A 23,478-nucleotide genomic window follows, 5' to 3' on the forward strand; every position below is an offset into this window, starting at 1 on the left:
ATGGTGGTTCCTCAGAAAGTTAAAAATAGAAATACCATTGATCCAGTAATTTTCCTTCTGGGTATTGACCCATAATTTTCCTTCTGGGTATTGACCCCACACCAATCAATCAATCAATCAATCAATAAAAACACTGATTCAAAAAAGATACAAGAAACCTTATATTTGTCACAGCATTATTTACAATAGCCAAGAAATGGAAGCAATCTAGTGTCTATCAGTAGATAAATGGATAAAGAAGATGTGGTATGTGTGTATATATATATGCCATTGTGTGGAAAGAGCCCAAATTTCCTTCTGCTATTGAATGGATAAAGAAGAAGTGGTAGGTAGGTATGTAGGGAGGGAGGGAGAGAGATATAGATAGACACACACAATGGAATATTACTCAGCCATAAAAAGAATAAATCTTGCCATTTAAAACAACTTGGATGGACCTAGAAGGTCAGTTTTGATGTCAAGTTTTGATGTTAAAGTCATTTTATTTTAAGGCATCTATAGCATTACCTCACTTGGTTATGTTCTGTTGTTTTATTGCTAATTCTGCATATTCCTATCTGTAATGGCAATTATGCTCATTTTACAAGATCCCACATCTTCTGCAAGATTTGTAATTTTACTTTACCATCCATTTTCACTGTTTTTGCACTGTATTTGGGGGATTTTAAAAACAGCTAACAACCTATGGGATACTGACTAGAAATACTATTGACACGAGGAGAGAAGGTAAAATTAAGTCAAAAGGTTGTTTGAGGGGACACTAGATTTTAAAGAGATCATTTCTTTCAGAGACACAGATAACTAATACTAAGATAAGGGGGACCTCCCATACTTGAAGCATAATTCCCTCAAACAAGTTGTTCTGAAATTAAGGTGCTTTTTTATATAGTTAAGTTTCTTACCTCAATAAATGGTCCTGGGACAAACTCATATTCATATGAGAAAAGTAAAATTGAATCCCTACTTCACGCCACATACAATGTGAAGATTAAAGACAGAAGTTAAAAGAAAGTCTTTAATATGATATAGGAAAATATAGAGGAGAATATTTTTATGACATTCAGATGGGGAAGAAGTTCCTAAATAAGATAAAAAGCACAAAACAAAAGGGAAAAGATTGATGAATATGACCACATTAAAAAAAAAATACATGAGTTCATCAAAATAAATAAAAATACAAATTAGAAATAATTTAAAATACATGGGATAAGAATAAAAATCTAGATGACATAAAGAATCTAAAATACATGGGATAAGAATAAAAATCTAGATGACATAAAGAATCTCTATAGATCATTAAGAAGAAACTAAGCACGAAATAGAGAAATTTGCATAAGTGCAAACACTAGTAACTAAGCTTCTAAAAATGTTCACTCATTTGAAATATGGAAAATGCAAATTAAAATTTAACAAGGTAGACAATGTTACTTCTGGGTAATAACGTCCTGGTTTATTTTAGACAGTCTCTCCATTTGATAATAACTAGACAAGCTTGACTAAATGTCTTAAAATGTTTCTTTGAAAGCATTGATAAACAATACTGATACAGTAAGAACTTGTAATTCTAGGATTGGAGGGAGGGTGGAACCCCAGAGAGGTGAACCCATAATTTGAATTGCTTGTTTCCCTAAGGAATTTGCTAATATTAAAGGATCAGATGAGAGCTTCAAATTATTTCCAGGTTTCAAAGTCAATGTTTAGCACTCAAACAAAAATAATGAGACACACAAAAAGACAAAAATTGACCAATAACTAATATAAAACAGTAGTAATATAAAACTATAACAGTAGAAATAGATCCATAAGTTATCCACATATTTTTGTTATCAGACATAGATTTTAAAGTAAACAAGATGCAGGGCACCTGGGTGGCTTGGTCGGTTAAGTGTCTGACTTGGGCTCAGGTCATGATCTCACGGTCAGTGAGTACAAGCCCCGTGTCGGGCTCTGTGCTGACAGCCCAGAGCCTGGAGCCTATTTCAGATTCTCTGTCTCCCTCTCTCTCTGCTCCTCCCCTGTTCATGCTCTGTCTCTCTCTGTCTCAAAAATAAATAAACGTTAAAAAAAATTTAAAAAAATAAATTAAAAAATAAAGTAAACAAGACTAATATGTTAAAATAGTAAATAATGAGGTGGAGAATTTTGGTGGAAAACCAGATTTTATACAAAGGGATCAAGTGAAACCTGGAAAATTTTAAACTATAATAACTTAATTGAATAACCCAATCAGTTGGGCTTAATAGAAGATTAGATACAGAAGGTTAGAAAAGAGAATTAGTAAAGGGGGAGATGGGCCAGAAGAAAATATCCAGAATGGAGAGGTATCATTTTCCTAGGTATTTTGGAGGCCAGCATAATTTTAATACAAAAAAATGACAAGGATATGATAAGAAAGTAAAGCTACAGGTCAATCTTTTCCATGAAACCAGATTTTAAAAATTACAATAAATGATTTTTAAACATCTATAATGTCATATTTAAGTGAAATGTTGAATTTTTACCTCTGAGATTGGGAATGAAACAGGTTTGGCTATTATTACCACTTACATTTAATATCAAGGGTCCTGTGTTTTATATGTTTGAAGTATTTGTGTATATGCTTTGTTCTAGTCAATGAGAAACAGAACAAGTGGGCAGAAGTGTTAAACCACTACTTGATAAAATAGGATATTAAGCAACCCACAGGCTTTTATACAAGGGCTCATCTTCCCTCATCAACAGGTAAATGGAAATTAAAAGTACAGTATGATACACTGCCACCAAAATGGGTACTCTCATACACTGCTATAGGGATGTAAACTGTAGAACAACCTTGGATAACCATTTCGCAGGATTGACTAAACTTCAGCATATACATATCTTACTATCCAGCAATACTTAACACAAATACATGCTTCAAAAAACATGTAAGCATGTCATTAAACAAATACTAAAAGTAACTTAAATCTAGCAATATGGAATTATAATAGGGTAGGTACATACAGTGGAAATCTATACAACAATGAACAGTAATGAAATATTGCTACACACAAGAGAAATGAATCTCACAAACAAAATATTGAGCAAAAGAATCCGGACAAAAAAACATGTGTTGTATGATACCATTTCTAAGTAGCTTTGTTTGCAATAGCAAAAATCTAAAGATAGTCCAAATATCCACAAACAGGAAAATGTGAAGAATACTCACATAATAAAAGTCCACAAACAGTAAAAATGAACAAACTAGCATTTCATGCATAAAAACATTAAATGAAAAAAATCCAGACTTAAAAGATAGTAAACTAATATATTGTTTAGAGATTCACATAGACATAGTAAAACTATGAGGGAGGAAAAGGAAATGATGAACCCAAACTTCAGAATAAAATGCAAGCTCTGTGAATCAGGGCTTTTCATTGTTTCATTATTATTTTTATTTTATTTTATTTTATTTTATTTTATTTTATTTTACTTTATTTTATTTTATTTTATTTTACTGTCTTTCAGTGACTAGAACAGTACTTGACACATAATAATCATGCAAAATATATTTATCAGGGCACCTGGTGGCTCAGTTGGTTAAGCATCTGACTTCGGCTCAGGTCACGGTCTCACTATTCGTGAGTTGAGCCCTGCATCCGGCTCTGTGTTGACAGCTCAGAGCCTGGACCCTGCTTTGGATTCTGTGTCTCCATCTGTCTCTACCCCTCCTTCACTCATTCTCTTTCTCTCTCTCTCTCAAAAATAAATCAAACATTAAAAATGAAGAAAAAAATGAAAGAAAAAAATGAAGTATTTTTTTCAATAAATAAATAAATGAGGAGAGAGGCAAATGATAGAGGTAGTTACAGTAGGATTCGTGAAGTTCTGTTACTCAGGCTGCATGATGGGTATTTAGGGGTATGTGTCTTGGTGCTCCTTATCCTACATATGTGTGAATATGTAGTTTCTGGATTATGAAATATATTATACAATACTTCAAATTTTTAAAATGCACTACTGAATTTTTATATTGAGAAACATTGCCAAGGAAGATATAAAACAGACCTCCTCAGTGCATCACTCAGATGCAAATTATCCCTGCGACTGCCTTGGCTCTCATGGGAGGTGGGTGGGGTGATGGGTATAGGGTTGATAGGAGTCCCAGAAAGAGAATTGGAGAGGGTAGTTAACTCCATATTTTAGCAGATTAAAAATTAACATTTTACATTATGATTTTATATTAAAGTGGCCATGTTGATATGTCTTGCTTTGTGCCTATATAAGAGCAAGGAGTGAACAAGAAAAAGAGGTAGATCTATTTGCGCAGGTGGGGAGATTTTAGGTCATAGAGGGCTTTTAAGAAGGAGTAAGTAGCATTTAATTTTTATTTCTTTCCTTTCTTTAGCTCCAAAAGAATTTCCACAATATATGCAAAACTCTCTTTCTGATGAGTCAGTAAAAATTACCTATACCAAAAATACCAAGGCATCTCCAAAATATAGTCTTAGAAAAGGAGGATATGGTTCATGTGACCATATGAGAAAGCCCACCAAAAACGCCATTTCCCCACAACCATGAAGATCAACTGGAGATCAATCCCATTCTTTAGTTTCTTTTTGTTTGTTTGTTGTTTTTTGAAAAGCAAGCCATCTGTTTGAACAATTCAGAGGGTGTAGGTTCTTATTAATGTGCCTGTTGCCACAAAGTATTTCAGTTCATTCATGCAAGTGCTGGCTGAGTGCCTAGCCCTTATGGAAATGTGGATAGCAGTAGGTTTTGGTTCCCAAACACCTCAAATACAGAGCGAAACCTCCACCACAAGGTATTTTATCAGTAAAGAAACTGGGTGATTTCATTCCCTGTCATGTATTCCACAGGTTTACCTTGATACATTTGAACGTCACATGTATGGTATGTTATCACCCTTTACTCATTAGGACCACTTAAAGATATTACAAAAATAAGTTACCAACTTTAAGAAACAAAACAGATGATCATATGGGAAGAGGTGGGGAAAAGAAAGGGAAACAAACCATAAGAGACTCTTGATGATAGAGAACAAACTGAGGGTTGATGGAGGGAAGTGGGTGGGGAAGGGGCTGAATGGGTGATGGGCATTAAGGAGGGCACTTGTTGGGATGAGCACTGGGTGTTACAGGTAAGTGATGAATCACTAAATTCTACTCCTGAAACCAATATTACACTATATATTAACTAACTAGAATTTAAATAAACTTTTGAAAAAAAAAGTTACCAACTTCAATGATATTCTGCAACAAGCACACATAATCTACAAAGAATTGGTATCAAAATAAGTTAAAATGTCTATAAATCGCTAAGAATAACACAAACAATCCAATAGAAAAATAGACAAAAAAAAAAAAAACAAGAATAAGCATTTCAGAGAAAAGACACAGGTGCAATAGATGCATGAAAAAAATGTTCAGTATTATTAATAATCAGGGAAATGCAAATCAAAATTATAGGAGATGCCATTCTACTGACATTAGAGTAACCAAAATGAAAAAGGCTGATGATAACAAGTACTGGGAAGGATTTGGAACCCTAGGACTTCGCAAAAAGTGGTAGTGGTAGTGGTAAATTAGAGCCATCTCATTGAATTCTATTCCGGCATTATCTCCTAAAGATTCACATACTTTAGGGCCACCTAGGTGGCTCAGTCAGTTAAGCATCTGACTTTGGCTCAGGTCATGAGCTCGCCATCTGTGAGTTCGAGCCCTGCAGCAGGCTGTGTGTTGACAACTCAGAGCCGGGATCCTGCTTCAGATTCTGTGTCTCCCTCTCTGTTCCTCCCCCGCTCACGCTCTGTCTCTCTCTCTCTCAAAAAAAGAGACTCACCTACTCTATGGCCCAGAAGTCTACTCCAGTGAAGTGCTTGCAATGTCTGATAGGTGACACACACTCAAAGATTCAGAGCATGGCTGTGCACAATGGCAAAAACTGGGAAACAATCCAAACCCATGTCAGTGGGCAAACAGATGCTTAAACTGTGGTATACTCATCAGAGGAATGTAATAAAGCAGTCAAACCAAACGAACTGCAGCAACACCCAACAATATAACAATAAATATAACTCTCAGCAACATGATATTAGGTGAAAAAACGTCCCCAGATACTGTGTACGCATGATATCCTTTCTATAAAGTTCAGAACAACCAACATAAGAAAAATAAATTTGAAAATAGGCAGTTAAACTATTCAAACAGAAAGCAAGAGAATGGCGATGACAGGAGGCTGGGTCAGGTGGAAGGATGGAGAAGAGAACAAGTGTACTATTTGGGTAAATGTCAGCTGTTGTGATGTGAGGATCTTAGCTTTTGTTTTGCACTGTGAATTTGTAGATGCTTATTATGATACAAAGTAACAAAACATATCTAAGTGGGTCCTTGCAAGGGCTGGTGATGACTGTTTCATGGAACAGGGATCACCATTAATGCACTTCTGTACATCCAACATCCATAATAAAGAAAGCAAACACCATTTTTTACAAAGAGAAGATGAACACTAAAAACATACGATGACCTTTAAATTTCAGAACATAGGAATACTCCTTCACATTGCCCTTTGTACCACCAGGGCCATCCATGGCATGGAAACCGTTGCCCTGCTATACGACAGTGAACAAGAAACTGTTTCTGCTCTTGAGGAATTCATGTTTGGTGAAACACGTAAGTAAGTGGGTAACTCCAGCATTAACTAAGTGATAGGATAATCATGGAATATGAGAACACAGGGCAGGGGGCAGGAAACTTGCCTGCACGTGGAAGCAGTCACCCTAAAAGGCTGTAGCATCTAACTTTGGATTTCAAAGGGCAGGATATTTTAGGCAGAGAAATCCCACGTGTGTGGGGCTCGAGGTGGGACATCGGAATTGTTAAAAGTTGTTCCATTTGACTGAAGCAGAGAAATGGGGGAGGGCTGGCGGGGAAGAAGGGAGATGGGGCTGGGGAAGTTGACAGGGGACCTCATCATGCGGGGCCTTGTAAGCTATACAACAAACTAGGGACCTCATCTCAAGAGCTACCGGAAACAATTGAAGAGTTTAAGCCAGAGAGTGAAAAGATTAGATTTTGTGCCTCATCAACAGCAGGACTGGAGGCAGAAAGGATCAGTGAGAGCGAGCAGAGGCTGAGGCATGAGGCGGGGCATGGTGGTGGTTGGAAGAAATGACAGGGAGAAGTAGCCCACTTGGGGATTTATTGAGGAGGTACAAGAAGGAAGACTCTAGGATGACGTGCAGAAAGGGACCAAGTAAGAATCATTTGGGCAAGAATCGTTTTGACTTTGGGTAGCTGGGGAGGTGGTCGCACAGACGCCGAGACCTGAGAAAATGTGAGGAAGCACGTGCACATCTTGCCCAGTGCATTGGTGCACAGCATCTCCCAAGCCTTCTCAGATGAAACTTACTTTCCTCCGACAAAATATGGCTCTCGAGTTCTAGAAATGACAGAGATCCTCTCGTTCGCAAACCCCTGGACTGAGTTGTTAAAAGGTGCTGTCTCAAGGTACCATAGGAGGAACCTTTAAATGAAGGTTCCCCAAATCCATGACCTGACCTTATGAAAGTGGCTTCACTTTATTTTGTGATTCTTGGATTAGTTACTTGCGCAGCCTAAGGTTTAGGAGTATTGCTAAATATTTGTGCCACTGACCTCCAGTTTATAAAATGAGGTCAGAGTGCCTTTGAGATTATTTTCCTTCTATTTAAAAGCAACATAATTACCTAAGCATGGCTATACTGGGCAGCGGCTAAATAATAAAACCTTTTGCTTCAGGCATAACATACAACAACTGCACATATTGTTTCCTTTCATATGGTGAGCCATAAATATGTGAAGGAAGCGGCATTAATTTCCTATAGAGTGATTTGCCAAGGTGAAATGTTCTGATCAGTGGTAAAATAGGCATGCTTGGACCTATGTCTTATAACAGTCCTGTGATATGGCCAGTTCTGTGGTCATTTTTATAGCCAATACCCACAGAAACCTTTAAAGCAAGACAGCCATAGGAGTGATGCATTGCCAGACTGCAAGAAATATTGGCCTATTACGTCCAGCTCAGTTCCTGAAGGGTTACTGTTAATATTTGGCTTTGGGGAGAGGAGTTAATAAAAATCCATGTTCATGGTACTTTATATACCCAAGTGCAGGCAGAGGGAAGGCTAAGGGAAGTAAAAATAGTTTACATAGCACATAATAGGGATCATGAATATTAGTTACCAGTTGTAACACTGCCAATGTGTGGGTTTATGTGGATGGTAATATAGCTTAGTAGTTAGCAGAATGGATGTGGGTGTCCAAGAGACTGAAGTCAAATCCTAGAGTTGTCAATTAGGAAGCAATGTGACTGAACAAATAATTTAAATTCTAAATCTCAGTTTCTTCATTGATATGATGGGACAACATGCAGCTTCTGTGGCTTTGATGAATTAACACATGCAAAGAATCTAGATCAGTACTTGCTGTATCATAAGTATTCAACAAATGGAGATAATGTAACTAAAGCAACATAAATGTATACTAATGATCCAGAGCTGACTAGCGTCTGAGATTAGACCTAGATGCCTAGAATAACCAAACCATTATAAAACACTTAAATTTGTGGATCATTGAGTTTTTAACATGGTCTACAGGAAACATAATATCATATTCCACTGACTCTAAGATGTGCATTTTTAAATATTTAAATGAGGGGCATTGGCTTTGCCTGCACATACGTATCAAAGTTTGGAAAAAAGAGGATGGTAGTTTGGTAGAAAAATCCAGACCCAATAATGGAGCATTCTTTTAAGAAATGCGACATCACCGGGGCGCTTAGGCAGCTCAGTTGGTTGAGTGTTTGACTCTTGATTTTGGCTTAGGTCATGATCTCAGGGTTGTGGGATTGAGCCCAGCATTGGGCTCCGTGGTGGGCACAGAGCCTAGCTGAGATTCTCATTCTCCCCCGTTGCCTGTTCTTCCCCTGCTTGTGTGCATGTGGGCATGCATTCTCTTACCTTCTCTCTCAAAAAAAAAAAAAAAGGATAAGAAAAGAAATGCTACATCATCGATCCTCTCATTGACACGGAATATGACAATGTGGAGACATACAGATAGCAGTGACCTTCATCTACAAAACAGTTCAGAAGAGCCAGACTCCAAATGAGAAACTCTAGGAAACGTCTCCTTCCATTTATTTGTTTTGGCTTTCTGTTTTATATTCGTATAACAGTAACATTAGGGAAATATGTATGCCTAACGGGGTCTGTTTATTACATAGAGTGTTTTCAAATCAATATAGAGGGAAAATTGTGGCGTTAAAGCATTGTGTCATAGTTTAACTGTCAGTCTTTGTCATACAGGCACGCAAATAATGGAACACCTTACGACGGATGACAGGTTGGCTTTGCTGAAATATGGTAAATAAGAAAGTATGATGAGTCCAAAGAATTTAGAATTCAAGTGAATTCTGAGTTGATAAAGGCCAACCTATCTGGATTCAAATCTTATCTCCTGTATTTCTAGTTATGTTATCTTTGGACAAATGACCTTCCCTCCAAACCTCTGTAAAATGACAATTTTATCTAAACCATTAGGTAAATTCTACAGATTAAACAAAATAATGTATATACGAAGCATTTAACACCGTACTGTGTAAGTACTTCAAGACGGCAATAAATGATTGATATAATTCTTATTATGATAATTAACAGTCTATCATTCTATTTAAGAAGTCAAATTGCTTCTGGGTATTTTTCACAGCATGTAACAGAAAGCCATGTGTTATAGCTACCAATCACTCACATTAAAAAAATTATATATATATATATATATATATATATATATATATATATACTGAAATATATTAACCTAAGCTGTGAATTAACCTCCTATATTTTAGCTTAAGCACAACATAAAAACAAGTGAATGAATGTTCACCAGATTTGAAAGTTACATTTATAATGGTCTAGTTTGAAATATAATGTAAGTGCTCTACTCAAGGGTTTAAGTTGGGGTGGTCAAGAGCAGTGAAAAGACAGGTGGCCATCTTTTAGCTGAAACTCGTGAATAGGAGGAATACGTGATTGCTAATCAAAAAGCCAGGCCACATATACTAAGAATACACAGACTGAAAACATCATTATCCTCAAGAGGGGTTTCAAATGCAAGGCTAGAGCAACGGGAGACTTAAAGACAGATACCCTGAGACTAGCAATTGAACTGCTACATATATGGACAATTAAGGAAAATGCTCTAGGGTGAAGAGTAGTAGGTATTCCTTCATTTAACAGTTAATGAGATGACAGTGTGTTATAAGATGCATACGCCTTTCTGAAGACCCTCCCTCATGGATTCTCAAACTGAAGATTCCTTTTAAAGAAAAAGTAATTGCTGTTCTCTGGTGCTGGCTTAAGTATTTTATTATAATGTCACTTAAATGTCTACGTATACAACTAGATACAAGGAATTATAATGTTCAAGAGAATCCGAAAAAATTAAAAAAGCAAAACAAAGCCAGTAAGAATTAAAATTGACTGCATTTATTAAATGCAGCTCAAGTTGTTTTGTTGAAGCCCACTAACTGCTTGCAATTTGAGTGTGGCATTGACAGAACAAAGATTCCTTTGAGTTCAGCCTGCCAGAAACACCAAGCTGGGTGTGATGAGCCATTTTCTTGTCACTGTTCTCTATTTGAACCGCTGCAAGACTTTACCCCTCACTTGACATGCATTTATTAAGTCTGCCTGTATTCTCTTCTCATTCGCCCCTAATAAATACATGGTTGCAATGCAATCATAAACTCAACTGCAAGCAAGAACAGAGTAGTAACCTATTGCTTTGTAACATACACCACAAAACTCGGTGACTTAAAACAGCAATGACCACGTACGTCCCCTGGTTTCTTTGGGCCAGAAACCCAGGGATGGTTCAGCTGGGTAGTTCTGGCTTGGGGACTTTCATGAGGTCATAGTCAGATGGTGGCTGAGGCTGGGGCCCTCTCAAAGTCTTTATCACATGCCTGCTAGCTGGGCCGGGAAGACTTGAATAGTTGGGGTTCTCCTAGCAGTCTCTATAAAGTCCCTCCATTTGGTTGGTAAAGCATGGCAGCGTCATGAAAGCCGGATTTCTTATACGACTCAGAGCTTCTTAGGCGGATGCCCTAAGACAGTGAGCCAAATGGAAGCCATATCACCTTTTCTAACCTCTGCTTGGAAGTCATGCAAGGTCGTCTTGCCTCACATCATTCCTTAGAAGCAAAGTCACTAAAGCCTGCCTGCATTCAAGGGAAGGAAAATTAGATCCCACCTACTGAAGGGAAGGGTGATAGAGGATTTGAAATATATTTTAAAACCTCCAGATATTGAAATCACATGACCACATTCAGTTTTTTTTTTTAAATGTATTTATGTATTTTGAGAGAGAGAGAGAGAGAAAGTGCAAGCTGGTGAAAGGCAGAGAGAGAGGGAGAGAGTCCCAAGCAGGCTCCTCACTGTCAGTACAGAGCCTGACATGGGGCTCCAATTCACGAACCGTGAGATCATGACCTGAGCTAAATCAAGAGTCGGATGCTCAACACCCAGGCACCCCAGCCACATTCAGTTTTTCAATGTTTATCTACATGACTCAGCATATGCCTACAACTCTTTACAAATCTCATAGGGAATTCACAGAACCCCAAGAAAAGGTAAGCCGGCCCTCGTTGGTCCGTGAACCTCAGACTGAGAAAAATTCAGTTATGCACCAGATACAATAGCATGGAATGGAAGTTTCCTTAAATCACAGGGTAGCAGAGAATGCACTTAAATAAGTAGGAAGAGAAGATGAACTGAAATGTGTTCGGTGAGTTGGTGGAGCTAACGAACTTGACGTATTCATGGATGACTTTATGTCTTTTTAAGTGCCTTTCCCACGTAATCTAATGATGGTTAAGTGGCACACTCCATAAATAGGGCTTCGTGTCAAGAGTGTGCAGTGTTCTTCCATTATTCAGTGAATATGGTAACACACTCTTCTAAGTATTGGGGAAATGTTAGTAAGAGCAATGCATATTCATTCCTCATGGGTATTAGGGTCTAGTGGGGGAAGACAAGCACTGAGAAGATCATTATAAATGCACTAAATGCTACAAAAGGGAAATCATAAGGTCCTATGGGAATGCTAACTTAGTCTGGGGGAGAGGACTGGAACAGAGAATAAAAGGCAAGCCAACATCCAGAGATCGAGACTGCCAGATGAACGGGAGGTGGCTGGGGAATTTCCAGGCCTTTCCTATATTTGCTTTCAACCAGGGTGCATCTCCTTCTACCACTGAAATAGATTTCCGGTCCACAAAATAATGGTCTTGATGAATATGCATATCAATTCATATTTAAGGATTATCTGGTGATCTATAAGCCCTGGGAAGACATAACAGAAGAACAGGTATTCAAACAGCTGGAGTTTGTCCTCTGCAAACCATCTTCCCATTGAAGACCGGCCACTGTCTAGATGGTTTTCAGACTGGCTAGTAGCACATGGTTGGTTGACTCATGCTGGGCATGCTATGCATCAGGGCTTCCCTTCCACTCACAACTGGCTTCTCCATCTCTGCAGCTGAGAAGAGTCAGAAAAAATGGCTTACCTCCCGTTGACTTCACAAGGAGCTGAGGCTGTTATCTCTGCAGCTGGCGAGCTTGGTTTTCCTTGTATTTCCACTTGTCGTGAGTAGGGCTCTCAGGACTTGAGGGATGGCTCTACCATTTTAAAAAGAAATAAGAAAGGTGAGAGAGGTGGGGCAGGACCCTTCTTGCCTCTGACAATTCAGATGCTCTGAACTTCCTCTCTGTGGGAGAGAACATTTGAACCCACACCTGGAAGGGGATGGCAAGACCTCCTCAGAGTCCTGAATGCTGGGGCAGAACGTTCTCCTCTTGTGCACTCCCTCCTCCCCCTGGGCCCCCACAACGTGTACTATGTACAGCTGACTTGATTGGCTTTCATCTGTTTCTTACATATGAGATAATACTGTTATCCCAAATGACTGACATGTGGCCTGTAATCCACCCGTCAATCTCCCATTATCTGGAGGGAAAAGAGCATGCGTGCTGGCTTTTGTGTTAAGGAAGGGTTCATATTAAAAATATTTAACGAAGGAAGGGGCTTGACTAATCAGAATGGAAACTGGCCACAGGGACAGATAATAGCCCTTTCAGTTATTGATTGTGGGGAGGTCTAGGAGTCCTGAGGAAAGAGAGAGTTTCAGGATGGTTGTCATTTGCTAATCGGTGTGCATATATTTTAGAATTTTAGTAACTGGTGCATCTATAATGGTGACGTGTGTTGAATAACAAGATGTGCACTGCACAAGAACTGGGGCATCAAAGCTAGATTTCAGTGTCTGGTTCTTTATCTTGCTACATGGCTTTGGGGAAGTCACTTCTCTCCCTCAGTCTCAGGTTTTCCACCAGGCTAAATGAGGTTAAAGCCTCCTTCCAGTCCTAACATTCATCTCCGCAGTTCTGTCGCTGTGGTGATCCAGGCACTGCGTTTTTTTTCTTAACACTTAACCTTGTGTGATGATGGAGAGCCTGCCCGATCCTTGGGTCTGAATCCTGCTCAGTGATCCAGGGCAGGTTCACTAAGTTTTCTAGGTCAAATTCCTTGAACTGTAAAATGAGGATTACAATGGGACCTACCACACAAGGTTGTGTGTGATGAGGGTTCAAAGGGACGATGCAAGACGAGTATTTAGTGCTGTGTGTAGTACAGCTATACTCGATTAATGTTAGTTCTTATTCTATTTAATGGCTAGAGATGGCTGAAGAGCTACAGTGTGTTCTTTTTCATCCTTCAAATCCATCCATGAATTTCAAGGTTATATTTCAAGTCCAAGTTGCCCTAGCTCTTGAGCCCACTCCTAGTGTTAATGGCATACTGAACGTGAGGGGGCAGGTGGCATGGGGCCATGTCTTCAGAACGTGTGCCAGGCATGGCCAACGGCCCATTCTCTGATGTCTCAATCTGGTCGGCAGGACTCTGCCACGTGCCAACTTTTTCTAAGCCACGAAAAGATTTAGAGCCCGTGGTGAAGTGAGATGTTCAACAAAGGAGAATTCTTCCTTTTGTTGAAGTTTGGAATTGGTGATTCAAGGTCTCCTCATTTCAGATGTTATCTTTGTCCATAGGAGGGGGTGAAGAGGCTGCAAGATGTTGGGAAGGCTCTGGACATTACAACACCTCCCAGTTAGAATTTTCCTATTAAATTTTGATACGAATGAGGCGAACATATGGGAGAACAGGGGTGCCTCAGAATTTCTCACGTAAGTGAAAAAATGAATAAAGTGGAGGCGCCCGGGTGGCTTAGTCAGTTGAGCATCCAACTTCAGCTCAGGTCGTGATCTCATGGTTCCTGAGTTCGAGCCCCACGTTGGGTTCTGTGCTGATAGCTCAGAGCCTGAAACCTGCTTCGGATTCTGTCTCCCTCTCTCTCTCTGCCTCTCCCCTGCTCACATGTATTTGGAAGGATATCTACATATCTCTATATATGTATATAAATATATGTCTCTATGTACCTGTGTGTGTGTGTGTATACAGTTGGTTATAAGGTGGTTGAAACCCTGAGAATTTAGTGGCCCATTTCCTTGAAGGATCCAGGAAATGGGTTGACTTTAGGCTTGGGTGGTTCAAGTTGGTCAAATATGTTTACCAGGACTGTTCTTTCTCCATCTCTCAGCTCAGTTTTCTTCTATTTTGGCTTTCTTTCCTTTTCTTTTTTTCAGTTTATTTATGTTGAGAGAGAGAGACATAGCATGAGTGGGGGAGGGGCAGAGAGAGAAAGGGAGAGAGAGAATCCCAAGCAGGTTCTGTGCTGCCAGTGCAGAGCTCGACTCTCATGAAACTGTGAGATCATGACCTGAGCTGAAACCAAGAGTCAGATGCTTAACCAACTGAGCCAGCCAGGCGTCCCTACTTTGACTTTATTTTCAAGGATATTTTTCCCAAGTAGGGGCTATGAAGTCTACTCGTAATCACAAGGCTTGCCTTTTACCCATTTCTCAACCCTAGCAAGAAAAGAACACTTCTTTCCAAATCAAGCAGCAAAATCTCAGGTGGGATTCTCATGGGCCCGGCTGGAGTTACACGTCTCTCACTGAATTCCTCTGAGGCCAAGGGGAAACACTATCTGGCTGTGCCCAGGCCGCAGACCATCCCTTCAAGCCAAAAGGAAGTATTAAAATCAAACTTCACACACCAACAATAAGGGGAGGGTTGGTTGCCCCAAAGAAAATTAGACTGTTTCCCCCCCCCCCCCAAAGAAGGCAGTAAAACCAACAGATCCCGTTACAAGCAAGAATTCAGAATGAAAAAAGTCATCAATGCCCACGTGCCCACAGACACGTTTATCTGGAAACTTTCGTCAAACAGCTGGAAAAATGAGGTATCAATCTTGACGAATTATTTAGCTGTTCCCTTTTCTTCAGCAAAGTCCTGAAGGTTCATTCGTCCAGCAGTCCTCACCCTTTGGAGCCTTGACCCTCAGCCTAGGAGCTGAGGGCAGGGAAAGAGCAAGACCCCCCTCCCCCCAGAACTCAGGTCTGGCTGAGAGCCAGAATATTCCACCACTTTGTTACACTGCTCTCCTACACTGATTTCTGTATTCCATCATTCTTCTCAAATAAAGCTCGGACCTGCTTCTTTCCCTTCGAATGCTGCGGGCTCTGTCTCCCAAGTTCTGCCGCTGGAAGGCGTATTATGAAATGGGATGTACCATCAGAGACAGAGGTAAGAAATCTGAACCGCATGGCCTCACATAAACCCACAAGGTCTCTGTTAGGGGCTCCTTCCCCTTTCAACAGGTGTAAGGACAAAGGGCCCATTGTCCTTAGGAGCCTATAGGATAAATAGAAAGAACATGTCCTTGCTGGTTAGTCCGCTGGCGATAAAGAGTATTGTTTTATCTCCTGCCATCTCCACGGTTCCATGGGATGAGCTCTATTGTGGCACAAAGTCCGCTTTGTCTTTCCAACCCAGTGAGACGTTTAAATTGACCTTTCATATATTCCTTGGTTGTCACAACCTGAGCACTGAGTTGGTATTATGTATTGAGAGGATTATCAATTTCTTTTTTCTCCAAGGGCACTGTCATCTACAGAGATGCTATGATGCTGAAAAACAGTGTGATTCTCTTCTGGTTAAGAAAAATAAATTCATAGACTTTTTTTGGTTTCCAGAAGAACTGAACACAGACTACCGAGTTCCCATCGACTCCCTCACATTGCTTCCTCCCTCAGTCTCCCACATTACTGACATCTTGCATTACTGGGGTACATTTGCTGTCATTGGTGAGCCCATAGTAATACATTGTTATTAACTAAAATCCATAGGTTACATTACATTACTCTCTGTATCTTACAATCTTTGGGGTTTCACAAATGTATAATGACATGTATCACATTATAGTATCACGAACAATAGCTTCCCTGCCCTAAAACTCCTCCTTGCTCTGCCTATTTAGTCTTCCCTCCCCACCAACCCAGGCAACCACTGATCTTTTTACTGTCTCCACAGTTTTGCCTTCTCTAGAAAGTCATACAGTGGGAATCCTATAGTATGCAGCCTTTCCAGTTGGTGTCTTTCACCTAGCAATATGCATTTAAGGCTCCCCCGTGTCTTTCTGGGACTGGATAGCTCCTTTCTTTTCATTGGTGAATAACCTCTGCTTAATATTTAAAACTTCTAGTGTTCGAGACCGGAATGGTTATCCCCACCCCTCCCTCTCCCACCCGCCGCAACTGGCATTTTCACATTCATTAAGATTACTAGTCATCACCTAAGTTTTAAAAAGTTTTAAAAGTGTTATTTCAGGGAGTTAAATACTATTTCAGACCAGCTTCAAGTACCTTTTGTACAGCTGGAGAAAGAAAGCAAATTCTAATATCTCAATCACAGCCAAAGTAGCGGTGGTCTGTTCAGGCTGCAGGCAACAATGGACTTCTTGGCATTTTTACCCAGAAGAATTTATATCCATAGAATTAGTGTTTTCCCTAAAATAAATGATCTCCTGGGTTTTTTTTTGTTTTGTTTTGTTTTGTTTTTTACTTCCAGCAACATCAGAGGCTCACCTACCTGATTCGTGATAACATTCATTTTTAAAACATGAATCCAGCATTTTTAAATTTATTTTTATTTTTTGCCTTAAACTTCCTAAATAGCACCCATCTAGTCCTTGCAAAGAACAGTGGTGGAGGAGCTCCCATTCACTTACTGCGTTTGAGAGTCATAAAAGGTACAGGCTTTCAAATTCGAGGGAGTAACGTTAGTTTCCTGGCTCTGTCCGTCACTAGCTGTGTGTCTTTTAACAAGCCATCCCACCTCTCCTAGCCCCGTTTTTCTCCTTCGTAAACTGCAACTAATAATAGGCTCTCTCTTTTATGACTGTTATGGATATGGAAGGAGATAGTCCATGGACAGCATACAACAGTTTCGAGCACCAAAAAACGTCCTTGAACATCATCCAGTCCACATCAGGCAAAGGGGCTGTGTGAAAAGGAAACGCCGAGTATCGTGTAGGTGCTCATTAAATTTTTCCTGACTGATCAAGGGGGCAAAGGGAGGGCAAATCCTTTCGTGTGTGGACTCTCAGAGAGCACAGACATGTACGGCAGGAAGCTGACTTAACCGGGATCAAGCACGATGGAGTATGAGATAAGGTGCCCTGTGCAATCTTACATGACCGAGGACACCACTTCTAGTCCCTTTTGCCCCTCCTCCTGCTGAGACAGGTCCCCTACCTACCACTAACTCACATTCTTCTCTTCGTCACCCTTGCAAAGCCCATTTCCCGAGCAAGCGCGTGCTTTGGTAAAGTGATTAGCAGACAGCCTGGCTCCTACATTTAATGAACACTTTGTTTAGGGTGAAACACTGGGTACTGAACCATTCTCGGTCTCCCCTTCTCCTCACCCCTCCCCCTACATCTCTCAGATAAAATGATTGGCCAGCTAACAGTTATTAAGATGCATTCCTTCCACTGGTGCAAGGAATCCCAACCCCTCCAACCTAAGGGTTAACGACATACCCGGAGTGTCCTTTTTTATCTTATGCTTGCTTTTTACTCACTTTCATTCTGTGGATGAAGACTCTCTTGCCAAAGACGGGGTAAATAAACTCAGACGCATCCTGCCTCCCTTACATCTTTGTGGATCTGTAAACTGTCAGAGATACAGATGAAAATCCACTAAAGCATGCTCAGAGCAGCTACACAAAGGCCATGTGAGATCAGAGCATGAAAGCCTGATGTTAGGGGAAGCTAGCACCTAAAATGCTACCAACTTGGCTCTATGTGAAGACATGAATAAACATTGGAGATGCCAACAAATAGTGACCAATCGCTACGGTTAAGGATGGCCTCAACTGTGTAAAAAAGCAATAACGACAACGAAAACAGTTAACAGCAAAGTGTCAAAGTAGCCACGGCAGTCAGTGAGAAAGTGAGAAAGCTGAGTGGCTAAGAGCGCGCATCTGGGAACAAGCACAGACTCGAAACCTGGCTTGACCTTTCACCTTTTAACCAGGCAACCCATTTAACTGCTCCACACCTCAATTTCCCCATGTGCAAAATGGGATCAATCGGCATCCACCTCTGAGGATTATTTTTTGAAGCCCTAAAGAGGTAAAATACATAAGGTGCTTGGCTCAGGCAGACTTTCAATGAGACTCAGCTCTTATTTTTGTTATGTTAATGAGGACTGCAGGCCAAGGGACACGTAACATGCAGCAGTGTCCCAATTTTACCACCATAAGCCTTTTATTCCAGGACATCTTTGGAGGTTAATGTTCTACAGAAAACAATTTGGGAAATGCTGCCTTAAATAAATAAAACCTGAGACTTTGGGGGTGGGCAGTATGGCTGTTTGTCTTAGATATCCTCACTAGCAAGTTAAAAGTTTCAAAATCATGTTTGTGGTTGTTTCTATCACATTTGGGGCATCAGGTTTTAGGTCAGGATCCTCAATGCTGTCCGCATTTCTGTGGAAAATCAGATTTCATTTACATCATTCCTACTTACAGCAACTTTTCTGGGACCCAAATACAAACAAGGACTGCCTGCACAAATTGGCTATGAGATTTGCAAAGCAAAATCTGCCTTTTGACCTATATCCTGGAAGCAGCTCTCTGCCTACCCCATCCTGCCCCAGGTCAGAAATCCCCCTTGTATTCCATGAGCACAGAAGCCATCACCTACCCCGTGGGGGGAGGTACGAGGAGCCTGGAAGAAGCATCTTCAGCCTCTCTGGAGAAAGATAAACTGCGTGCAAGGTTATGGGTATTTTATGATCTGTTATAGATGGATAATCCAAGGTGCAGGCTTGCAGCTTGAATTTTTTTTTCCTTTAAAGCAAGGAAGCTTAGCAGTTAAACTCATTTTCCATAACTCCCAAAGTGGTTTTGCAATAAATCTGTGAATTTAATCAGCCTCTCTGTTGAGGCAATCTTGCCTAATTGGGTTCTTGTGAAGAATAATAGACATGATGACAAAAATACTTCATCTCTGCAAGGGAAGCCAGAGTCTCGTCAATAATACCGATAATAAAGCTCCCATTCCCCTAACAAAACGGAGCATAGGGCTCACCTGTCTCAGGTACTGTGTGCTTTTTAGACCATCACTCTCTTTCTCCTCCTACCTGGCCAACAGCAAGAAAGTAAAAATCCCAAAATGAAAAATGACCGTTGCCATGGGCTTTAGCCAGTAACTAGGTCGACTCCTAAGTAGGCTTCTAGAAATTTTCTAGAAAATTACAACAGAGAAGTGGGGAATTGCCTCTGAAATGAAACTAAAGATGGAACACAGAATCCCAACAACACGATTTTGTTTTGTTTCTCTGGTCGGCGATTCCTACTCCTCTCTCCCAATCCTGGGAGTAATGGTGGGGTCTGGAAGGGCCCCTGCCAGGAATGTAACACACACAGCTGTTGGCCTTCAGCTGGCAAACCAACCTAGTGACAAAATCGGCCACTGGAGCTAGATGCCACATGTTTTCTGATGATCGGCCAGACAGGACCTCCAGATCTAGCTGGGATCTGTCCTACACAGGTTGGGGGCTGAAAAAGGAAGATCCTAATATCGGAGGCAGGCCTGGCAGGGTTGCTCACCCCTGTGGAAGGGGGTGAGGAGCAACGGCAAACACAACCTAGGTTTTTCCATCCTGGAGTATGAGAGAAGCAAAGCGTGATAATTGAAATTAGAAATGGAAGGAAAGGCATAATTTCACAAGGATGTCATCTGCCACGGCCTTCCCAATGAGCTCAGCATTCCAGCACCCTCCTCACTCTTTGCGTGGGAGAACATTCCTGACTTGTCCCCCCCCCCCCCCCACCGTCCCTGCTCATGGCCCTCGGGGGTCAGTAGATCACGTAGGTGATAAACACAGGAACTCACCTGTGGTCAGCAGACACAGAGCCAAAACTGCAGGAAGAGAAGTAAAAAATGCCACCTTCCCCGCGAACTGGACACAAATGCTTACTCGCACAACAAAAGATGTAGCGTGCTTGGTCTCCTCTAGCTTCAGGCCTTCACTAGCACATGAGTAAGGGCACTGAGGGGGCACAGAAGCAATAAAATCCCAGGTTTCCTCGTTTGAGCCCTGAGTTGTGGTTTCTCTGCTTCCTCCCACTGGACGGCTTCAGTATGAATTGCTCCCAAAACCAACAGTAAAATTTAACCACCACTCCTTGCAGGAAAAGAAGAAATCCTCATCTCTTCAGAGAATTTACTTTTGGTGCAAGTCTTGCTGCCTTTGGCTTGTGTCTCACACACACGCAGGCGTGCCCACGCGCGCGCGCGCACACACACACACACACACACACACACACACACACACACATACACACAGCTGTGGGGGTTTCCAGATGATCCTTCTAAGTAGATCAGGGCTCTAACAATGTGTTGTCCCTGGACAAGAAGGGTACGAATGGCGTTAGAACTCATTACAAATGCAAATTCATGGTCTCACACAGCCCTGCTGAATTGAAAGATCTGAGGATTGGGCCCAGCATTCTGTGTTTTTTAAACAAGCCTGTAGGGGCGCCTGGGTGGCTCAGTCGCTTGAGCTTCCCACTTCGGCTCAGGTCATGATTTCACGGTCTGTGAGTTCGAGCCCCGTGTCGGGCTCTGTGCTGACAGCTCAGAGCCTGGAGCCCATTTCAGATTCTGTGTCTCCCTCTCTCTCTTCCCCTCCCCTGTTCATGCTCTGTCTCTCTCTCTCAAAAATAAATAAACATTTAAAAAAAAATAAATAAACAAGCCTTTAAGTGATTCCAATGCGCCCTTAATTTTGAGAACTCCTTCTATAGGCTGATCATTTGTCCAGAATTCCTTACAATTTTATGCCTGTATATTTGCTCCTTCTGTCTGCCCCAGGTGGCATGCTTCTTTCTCTTCTGCTTGGCAGGCTCCTGTTCAGTCTTTAATGCCCTTTAAGAAATACCCTCTTCTATTTGTAAATATTCCCCCACCATTCTGTCTATCCAAGCAGAATTAATTGTCCCTGATTTGTTTTTTGACAATATATCATATCATATCATATCATATCATACCATATTACAATCATCATGTATCTGTTTTCCACACCAGGCTGAGAGGGCAGGAAAATGTCTAATTCAGCAAATGCCTTATACAACATATCATGGGCCTATTATTATGTTAGCTCTGGTGATGCCAAAATAAAATAATAAAAATATTAACTAAAAAGTAGGTCACTGCCTCGTTTGCCTAATTCATTATTGCATGCCAAATAAGGTTTCAAATCCCTGGCATATGCTAGCTGTGTAACTTTAGGCAAGGTACTTAACCTCTTTAAACCTCATTTATAGCAAGAAAAATGCCAAGAGTATATACCTTACTGTTTATGGGATGAATAAATTAGCAATATGTGGACAGGGCTTCGTACAGTACCTGGCCAGGGAAAGCACTGAGTGTATGTTAGTTATTGTTGCTGATGATAGTAATATTAATATCATTGTCGTCCTCAACATCAAAACACTAGCAACTTGCATTGTGCCTGGTACAGAGGATGTAGGCATACATGTGAACATTTTTAAAAGATCAGGGTTCTAGGCTTATCTACTTTGCTTGCCGGGTCACTTGACACTGAATGTAAAAAATGCAACTTTACCTAAAATGTTTCCTCAGGGGCGGCTGGGTGGCTCAGTCAGGTGAGCCTCCGACTCTAGATTTCGGCTCAGATCATGATCTCACAGTTAGTGAGATCGAGCCCCGAGTGGGGTTCTGTGCTGACAGCATGGAGCCTGTTTGAGATTCTCTTTCTCCTCTCTCTCTCTAAAAATAAATAAACTTAAAAAATGTTTCCAAAGATAGGCAAGAAGGTGCAGAGAACATTTACGTTGCCTCCCTAAGTTGCCCAGTGTAAGGACTGATGAATACAGAGAATCCTGCTGGAGACTAAGAGGCTGAATTGAAAGCCAAGGGTGGTTGGTCAGCCATGCACGTCATCCGTATGTTATTTCTGATGCTCGCTGACTTAGCATCACTTGCGATGGTACCTCACTCAAAGCATTTCTGTAGACCCCACCCCCCGGTTGTTTTACTGCACACGATGCCCCCCTCCACTCACACCACTGTCTGGTTCTCAGACGTGATTTCACATGAGAATCACTTGGGAAGCTTCCAAAACAAAATCCTGGTGCCTGCGTCTAGCTCCCAAAGACTCAGATTGAACTGATATGAGATATGGCCTGGGCACTGAGACTCCCAGGTGATTCCCGCGGGCAGCCAGAGTTTCTCCCTGCTGTGTCCCCAAACTTACAAGGAAGGTAAATGGTGGCTCACGATGAGTGGTTAAGTAACTACAAAGGTCTTACCATTTTTCATAGAATGGAAGTGTGATGAGCATACTGCTGGTGGGGGGAGGGGGAGGACAGTAAATCACAAAGCATCGATAGAAATGCTTTGACTCTTAAATTCCTCACAAGGGAAGGGAAACAAAAATAATATAAAAACAGGAAGGGACAAAGCAGAAGAGACTCATAAATATGGAGGACAAACAGAGGGTTACCAGAGGGGGTGTGGGAGGGGGGATAGGCTAAATGGGTCAGGGGCATGAAGGAATCTACTCCTGAAATCATTGTTGCACTAGATGCTAACTAATTTGGATGTGAATTTTAAAACATAAAAAATAAATTTAAAAAAATGCTTTGAGTGGGTTACCATTCAAAGTGATGCTGGGGCGCCTGGGTGGCTCAGTCGGTTGAGCGCCTGACTTTGGCTCAGGTCATGATCTCACAGCTCTGTGGGTTCGAGCCCCACATTGGGCTCTGTGCTGACGGCTCAGAGCCTGGAGCCTGCTTCGGATTCTGTGTCTCCCTCTCTCTGCCCCTAACCCACTTGCATTCTGTCTCTGTCTCTCTCAAAAATAAATAAACATTAAAAAATATTCAAAAAAAAACACACAAAAAACCAAAGTGATGCTAAGTCAGCGAGCACAGGAATAGCAGAACGGCCCTTAGCTTTCAGCTTAGC

General features: G+C 41.1%; 1 protein-coding gene across 23 annotated transcripts in view; it reads left to right on the forward strand.

Annotated features, from left to right (window-relative positions):
- Positions 1 to 23,478, forward strand: part of LOC109279056 (uncharacterized) — a 309,036-nt gene that overhangs the window by 95,947 nt on the left and 189,611 nt on the right. For 13 of the 23 annotated variants that reach the window (XR_008420471.1, XR_008420469.1, XR_008420463.1 and 10 more), the window contains one exon: positions 6,559 to 6,650. The exons of 7 other annotated variants lie outside the window; for them this stretch is intronic. Coding sequence is in view for 7 of the 16 variants with exons in the window: in XM_053897788.1 (XP_053753763.1) it covers positions 6,559 to 6,650 (92 nt within the window). In the remaining 9 variants the exon portion in view is untranslated. Of the gene's footprint in view, positions 1 to 6,558; positions 6,655 to 9,322; positions 9,756 to 15,621; positions 16,160 to 23,478 lie in introns of those variants that run through there. 3 more of the 23 variants (XM_019469809.2, XM_019469819.2, XR_008420470.1) reach the window with 3 other exon arrangements.

Source organism: Panthera pardus, unplaced genomic scaffold (genome assembly GCF_024362965.1).
Source record: "Panthera pardus isolate Hobbes unplaced genomic scaffold, ASM2436296v1 HiC_scaffold_8, whole genome shotgun sequence".
Taxonomy (NCBI): Eukaryota; Metazoa; Chordata; class Mammalia; order Carnivora; family Felidae; genus Panthera; species Panthera pardus.